At 30.0% G+C, this 8,168-nt stretch overlaps 1 protein-coding gene across 1 annotated transcript; it reads right to left on the reverse strand.

The window, feature by feature from the left end:
• Positions 1-225: 225 nt before the first annotated feature.
• Positions 226-2,327, reverse strand: LOC106765954 (transcription factor BEE 1). The gene is made up of 6 exons (XM_014650718.2): positions 1,701-2,327; positions 1,473-1,592; positions 1,212-1,277; positions 1,053-1,121; positions 854-931; positions 226-574 (listed from the first exon to the last, which is right to left on the reverse strand). The coding sequence occupies exons 1-6, from the start codon at positions 2,094-2,096 to the stop codon at positions 482-484; spliced, it is 822 nt and encodes a 273-aa protein (XP_014506204.1). The 5' UTR covers positions 2,097-2,327; the 3' UTR covers positions 226-481.
• Between the last annotated feature and the right edge of the window lie 5,841 nt (positions 2,328-8,168).

Genomic DNA, 8,168 nt, shown 5'->3' on the forward strand with positions numbered 1-8,168 from the left:
AACATATCAAACAAAGAAGTTTTAGGTTCAAGATTTTGCATGCAGAAGGGCTATTAATTCCAATTATTGTTGGATTAATTAATAACTAGCCTAGAATGCACATGCTTCGGTCGAAGGCAGAAATACATCGTAGAATTATTTCTTCTTATTTTATTTTTCCCTTTTTGATTGTTGTTATTTGAGGTATGATTATTGGTGTCTGTGTATTTGGCCAGATATTGTCAAATCTGCAAGTACTGCAAACCACCACACCATTCCACAGATAAAAAAATATATATATGAAATGTGGGCTTTTGTTTCTTTTTATTAACTTCCCGATTTCTACACATGTCTGAAGGATTGTACAAGCAAGAATGTCCACTTGTGCAAGCAGCACAGAGTGGAAACAAATTGATCTTTGTAGAAAGTAAAAGTAAAAGAGCAGATGAAGTGTGATCTCATGTCTTGTATGGCTGCTGAGTTAAAACGTCCAAAACTGAAGTCAAAGTGGCCAACTTGGTTGAAAGCAAGAAACTCCTCCATACCCTTCTCTCTTATACCTCCCTAACTCTTTTGCCTCTGATGCTCTTGCTCTCTGCCACAAATTAAAAAAATTCAAGATGAATATAATATAATATACTTTGAATTTGATCATTCAGTGACACAACTACTCATACCCTTTTCCACTATCAAACATACTTCATGTTCACCATCTCTTAGATTCATTCTTATCCATCCAAACAGTTTGCACATACATGAATTAAGAGGTTTTCATGCTTATTAATTAAATACCACAAAAAAGCACCTTTCGTTAAAGCAACACAAAGCTTTATTTTACATTAAATAAGACCTTGAAAACTTTAGAAGTAGGTACCTGCATTGTTTCTAAAGCATCTGTCTCGGAATTGAAGTCATAAAAGGTACTTGCTGCAGTAAGCTTCAGAGAAAGGAACTGCAAAAAAGCCAAACGTGGATTGCTATTAATATTAGTAAGGCCGTGTTGAAACATAAAAGTATCTTTTCTAACAACAAATGAACACCATCTTTTTCAAAAAGAAATTTTGATCACTTACCTCTACTTGATGCTGCAGGGACTGCACATAGTTTATGATTTCGTCCAACATTACTGCCATACCCATGGTCTGCAAACATTAATTTAAAAGTTGAAATATGAGAGTTTGGTTCATGAAGTTGCACACAGATTGGAGCTTTTGAAGGAAACATGTCTCTACCTTGTAACATCCCGGAACAATATTCTGTAAGCACCTTAGTTTCTCATTGATTTTCCCTCTTCTAACCTGAACAACAATAAATGATATACAAATATGCATCAGTCCACGTTCAACACCATCAAACAGAAAACAAAAGTAGCCAAAGTGAGATTCAATATGTTATTTGATTCTTTCATTTTTTTTTTTAACTTGTGTTGGTATTTAACAAATCTTTCTTGGTTCTTTAGAAAATGAAGTTAGGAATTATATATATACACACACCCTTTCTGCTAAACTGTGACTATCTGTAGCTTGACCTCTTCTGGCTCTCACATGGACCACTTCCTTTGCTTTCTCTTCTTCTGTCACATTGCTTTTTGCTCTCTTTCCTTTTCCAGAACTCTGAAATTATTCACAAAACAAAAACCAAACTCAGTCTTGCTCTTGCATATATATTTTCAAACAAATTATTATCCAACACATGCAAGTGAAAAAAGAAGAAAAATTTACTTGTTTTATCTTGCTTCCAGTCTCAGAAACTGCAGGAGTTGAGTTAGCCGAACTGGTCTCTGGAAGATCCACCGATTTCCTCTTTTTACCTTCATGGATCTCATTTTCTGCTTGGAAAATGGGGAGGGAAACAGGAAGTGCATTGTGGTTGACATGATGAACAAGGGCAGGGAAATTTTCGTCCAAGTTTCCCGGAAACTCAGGTTCTTGAGGGCCCAAGAAGGTGTCACAGGAAAACGGCATCAAGTTGTGCATAGTCAAGTTTGAGTTGTCTATGACATGTTGGTTGATCCCAATGAATTGGTTTATGAGTTCCATGCTTGGATCAATGTCTAAGAATGGAAAAGAAGAGGGTCTAATGGTTTGAAGTTGCAAATTTTCTGTGAATTCAGCCATGTGATTATGAATCACAGAATGAGAGAGTGAGTGAGTGTTTATGAGATGTTTAAGTGGTATTTGGATAATGTGGGTTACACTTGTTGTATTTATACTGTGGAATTGTGGCTACATTGGTGAATAGAAGCTATTCTTAGGTGGCCACGTGGCACCTCAAGCTTCTGTAGTTTTTGTTCCCTTAGTTGGCCCCTTGCACAGGGAAAAATGTCCAATATCAATAAGAACCCATGTTTTTGTGAGAAAAGCACGCCTAGTTTTGGACCTTTTATACTTTTTAATTTCAATTTTTAGCTCTAGTGGGAATTTCAAAAGTGCACTTCTTTAGTGGGGAAGCATGCCCTTGGTGCTAAATCTTCCAAAATATATCACCTTTCTTCTTCTTCCTTATTCTATGTCACCACCATAACTTCAAACCATTTTCTTAACATTCAAACCTAAGATCATCATCAAAACTTTGATGCATTCTATGATTTCTTTTTGGTATGACATTTTATGTTACAAGTTAGATCAAGTTACTTCATCTTATGGAATTGAATCTAAAATCTATTGTTTTATCTATAAATTAATGTATTATTATTTAACAAAAAAATATTTTAAAATATCTTGTGAGAATAAACAATCTAATAATTATTTTTGTTATCTAGTTAGGGAAAAGTTATATAAATAAAGAAAAAAATTTATACAGATGTGATTATTTCACTATACACCAATCAAATCGATTGTACCTACGTCACTGTTCACTACCTAGTATCTGTATGTGTACGAGAAATTCTTTCGTGGAATTATTAATATATGATATTTTTTTCAAAATAACTACGTAATAACTTTTTTTAATATATAATAAAGCAATATAGATATTATCTACTCTTTAAAAATAAATTTATAACTCAAATTCTAAAATAATGTGGAGATCGATCTCAAATTCATTAAATGGTCACATCATATTTTTGGATTTCATTATTTGCTTCCTATTTTTTTTTTCAAAGAGTAAAATCAAAAGTAAATTTTGTATATAGTTAAACTATAAATTGGATAAAATTATGGAAGGAGGAAAAAGCAGGCTAGAAAGATTGTCACTTAGTTTTGCACCCCATTACAAGCATTAACCATGGTGAACTCAACTTTTCAAATGGTGTATGTTGTGATGCATACTGTGCACAGAAACTGTCATTGTTAGAGTGCGATCTTTTCTGCAACTTGTTCTTCTGCTTTGTCCATACTTGAGGCCACATAAGCATGGTGCTTTATATTCAGTACCATGAACCTTTGCTCCACCCCCATTAAAAGTGTTCTTGTTTCGTAATGGACGAGAGGGTATAGACCCATTAACTCGCCAACATCAATGTGTGAGAAAAGGACCAAACAATAGTTTTCTTAGTGAACAAGTCACATTAGCACACTGTGTTTGGTCAATGTATCAACCAACCTAACCAAGGACCTAAAACATCAACTTCAAAACAAAAAACATGGTAAATTTTCTTTAGTACCAAAGAATTGCCATCCAAACTCATACCACGGCTACTAAACAAATATAGTTTCATAAAACTAACTGGTTTAGTGAAATTTTTTTCATAAATTATTGAAACTCTCGTTTTGACTAGAGATATGACTAATTTATAGTATACAAGTGAATATAAATTTTATCCTATAAATTAGTTTTATGAAACTAAGTTAAACTTAAAATTTATTTCTGATTTTGTAAGATTGTATTAGACTTATGTTTCATTTCTTAACCTAAACCTTTGCTATCTTTGTACTATTATACTTTATATTCTTCTTGTTATATATGAACATGGATCAGATTCTATCTCAGTGCTAAAATTAATACAAGATGCTGCATGATTAAACATTTTTTCAGACAAGAATTGTCGTCTATGAACTGTTAATGTATAAACTTAACCTTAAATCTTGTAAATAGGTTAAAAAAACATGTAAACCATGTTTATGGATTTGGAAGAGTATTCCAAGTTGTTAAAGCTTTCAATTTCTACTGTTTGGCCACAGAATTTGTTGTCCTATGTTTGCTCACACTGCCTCTGATTTGAACTGATATATTAGAAATGAATGAACCAAACTTTGAAACAGGTTTCTGACATGTGGGGTGTGTGTTTGGCCTGTGGCAGTTCATTAAATTCTCATTAAGGGTTACATTCCTTGGTCTCACTCACACTCCAAAGAAACAATATGGGCATTGAAAAGTTGGAGTTGCCCCTATATATATATATATATATATATATATATATATATATATATATATATGTACACACACCCAATTGTAGCCTTGCCAAAAATGGACATCATTTTCATCATTTGCTTGTAGCCATTGACGGCTCACACAGAAAGACACATTAGAGTTACTTAGCTTTGGAAACAAACCTTTCCTACAGTAGAAACCCTTCATCACCCTTTTGCAAATCTACACGGTTAGGGTTTTGAAAACTAAATGCAAGACCTTAGGACTATAAATAAAGGATTTGGTTGTGATGTCACAGTCTCCTATGGGAGAATATCTTCCATATTCTAAACGTGCAATGGTGAACTTGCCCATGCATTTTCCTTTAAGCCTTAGTATGAATGAAAGGTGTGCATCCAAACAAGTTACTTTGGAAGAGAATGCCATATGAAGATTGCCTAGTCTATGGCTAGAGTAGCTATAGGCCGGATTTACCTAACATAACTGTAATTGTCTTGACTTTTGACATTTGGGAGCTAAAATGTACTATGTTGCACTTGTTTTCAAATACCTCTCTTTATCTTGTCTTCAATTTTTTAAGGTACCATTTCTCATGACCACTAATATTTTCTTAAAAAATGTCAGATATGCATGTCAGTTTAGATACTGATCAAATGTGAGAGAAAGAGAAGAATTGCCTATATTGAGAAATTAATTTGGTGAAAGAATTACTTGCACTTAATGGATTGTACTATTCAGCAAGTTATCATAGCTGTGTTTTTCAAAATTACAAGTTAAATACCTTTTATATATATCTCTCATTAACGTGATAAAGGTGTGAGAAAGATATTATATAGTAAGTTTAGTAAACCTGTGAAAGCCAAGAGGTATCATTTCAATCTTCTTTTGCTCACAAAAAGATGAGAGTTATCAGTATTTCTCTTGGTATCAGCAACCACTCTTAGGAGTTAAATACCGAAAAAATGTAACAGAAAGAGAGTGATGATTATGCAGATAAGTTTGAGAAGTTAATTTTGTGAAAATATGACTTAATTCATATACTTTTAGCAAGTTCTTCAATTCAAAAACGCAGATTGAATACATTTTTTAACCCCTTTAAAACTCTTGTTCAAGAAAAAACTATCAATACAAAATAAATAGAATAACACATTATCTGGTTCAAAACTGACACCCATAATTAACATTCCTTCTTAATGGTTCCTTTTGCAAGATCTTTTTGTTTTTTACTTTTACAAAGTCTATTTCAAAGTCTAACACTTTGATAGTTAATTATATCAATGGATTATCACATTTAAGTTTTAAATATTCAATAAATATAATAATTTACATTCTTACCTTATTTTTATATTTATAGATTTTGGAGTAATCTTCTAGTTAGAATGAACACAATTGTGTCCCAATAGTCTATAAGTATGTTTTATGTTGTTTAGGTTTTGTTCACTTGAATAGATTTGAGAGAGAGTAATTGAGAAGATTTGAGAGGATTTGAAGATGATTTTTTGTTGTTGTTTATTTTAATAGATTTAGAGGTAAGTGAGAGTAGATTTGGAAGTAAAATTTGTGAGAATTAGTGTAGGATTTAATTTATATGACAGATTAAAAAAGTTTACTTTCAAATTCACACTCACTTACCTCCAAATCTATTCAAATAAACAACAAAAAAATTTTATCATCAAATTCTCTCAATTCTTCTCAATTATTCTCCCTCAAATCCACTCAAGTGAACAAGATCTTAATTATATTGAGTTTACATAAGTAGTCGATCGATCGTCAATGAACGTGGTCTCCAAGATTACTAAAGAGTATTAATTTTTGAGAGTAGACCACCCGATCATGCAAAGGATGTGTCATTTCCTGCAAATGAGAAAGTTGGTTTTTTCTTTCAAAAGAAAAAAAAAAATTGTAACCCCACTATATGAAACTTCAATAGTGTCACCACATATTAGGACATAAATATATATATATATATATATATATATATATATATATATATATATATATATATATATATATATATAGGCTATTATTACGCGGTTCAATTTAAATCACCTCGACTCCTATAATGTAGTTCAAATATAATAATATAGTTAATAACCATGTTGAACATTGTTAATTAAAATATATTTATCTGAAAACTATGCAATGATGTAGTTGAACAACCTAGGAAAGATGACAGATTAAGTGACAGAATATAGTCTGCTTTTTTTGACCTAAAAGATGATTTGATGATTGATAAGATGTCCACTTACTTATACTATGTCTAAATGCATTTGAAGGAAACATTTTCAAGCAGAAAAATTGTAAGTGGGTGCGTATGATGAAATCAACTATAAATGGAAAAGAAAGAAAGTTGCAATCTTTCAACAGTTCATTACTACATTAATTTTATTGTGGCTCAATGGTATCATTATTCTGATATACTATTAACATATATTTGTAAAGAGGGTTCATTGAATCCTTGGGACTTATTATAGTGCCTTTACGAAGTGATTGATTTACAATATCCTTTGTAAAATACTATGTTGCTTTTTAGTATATAATCATCATTTTTAAATTATTTTTATTACATAAACTTCTACATTTGATTACAACTCAGTTGCATATGTTATGCATTCGAAATCACACAACCTCAACCACCATAACCCAACTACAAATTACAACATTCTTAACTATGAAAGACTAGTGTCTTGCACAAGTTAATTTTGACATAATTAAACTGATAATGATGTTGGAAGTCTCACGTCGAGTAGAGATAAGACCAATAATATATAAGTGGGATACATACCTTATCTTACAAGCTGGTTTTAGGGGTTAAAAAATGATCAAATAATTATAAATTGATTTGGCAATGTATAAATTATAGATACATAAAATATAAAAATTTATAAGGACTATTATAAATAAATTATCCATAAACCTATAACATAATTAGTAATAAGGTTAAGATTGAAAGTGATATATTTATAGGGACTATTATAAATAAAAAGTTATGAAGATTTAAAGAACTAGCTCTTTTTTTTTCTAATTCAAATTATATGTGATTGATTTAAAAAATTATATACTATAAGGATAGTTAGTAATCAGTATGTTTTCTTCATAAAGCAGAGGGAAATAGCATATTTAAGAATGTATATGTTTCCAAATATGAGAAGTTTTCATAATAGAAAAAAAAATAATCTACATATATCTTAGATATTATAGTTTTTTTTTTTGAAAAAAAAAAAAAGAGAAGAAATCCTTCTGCTTTCAAGACTTACTATTTTAATACACAATAAACAAGTGTAGACCTTTTTTCTCTAATTTGACCTATTTTACGAAATTTTCATGTTGATCCATCGACCTATTTTATTGGTATTAATAAAAGCTAACATTTGTAAATAATTAGTCTCATAGAATGAAACGTATAATTAATTGAGTATTTTGAATTTTAATATAATGATAAATTATCCCACTTGTTAAAAATAAAAAGTTTGGTAAATCATGTTAATATTAAAATTGATTGAAATTTTTAAGCATGGGTAATTTATATAAAATATATAAAATCATTAATCAATTTTAGTGAAAATATTTTTAAAATATATTTTACAAATATGTCATTCTTTTTATTTCGTTTATTGATAAATACGTTATATTTTGCAGTCCTCTATCAATATGCATTTTTGCTTTTAGTCACTTATATAGGTATTCTACTTTCAATTTTAAAAACATGTCAGTTTTACACTAGTCTAAAAATAAAATACTTTTTTTGTTCATATAAATATAACTCTTTTTATTTATGGTGACAATATATCTATCTATCTATATATATATATATATATATATATATATATATATATATATATATATATATATATATATATATATATATATATATATAT

Source organism: Vigna radiata, chromosome 1 (assembly GCF_000741045.1).
Source record: "Vigna radiata var. radiata cultivar VC1973A chromosome 1, Vradiata_ver6, whole genome shotgun sequence".
Taxonomy (NCBI): domain Eukaryota; kingdom Viridiplantae; phylum Streptophyta; class Magnoliopsida; order Fabales; family Fabaceae; genus Vigna; species Vigna radiata.

What these genes read in the sequence shown, in the direction of transcription:
- LOC106765954 (XM_014650718.2), bottom strand. Translation starts at nt 2,096, where the DNA reads ATGGCTGAATTCACAGAAAATTTGCAACTTCAAACCATTAGACCCTCT. An exon ending in CTGGAAGCAAGATAAAACAA is followed by an intron (nt 1,593 to 1,700) that starts GTAAATTTTTCT and finishes GAATAATTTCAG; the next exon opens with AGTTCTGGAAAAGGAAAGAG. An exon ending in TTGTTCCGGGATGTTACAAG is followed by an intron (nt 1,122 to 1,211) that starts GTAGAGACATGT and finishes TAATGTTTGCAG; the next exon opens with ACCATGGGTATGGCAGTAAT.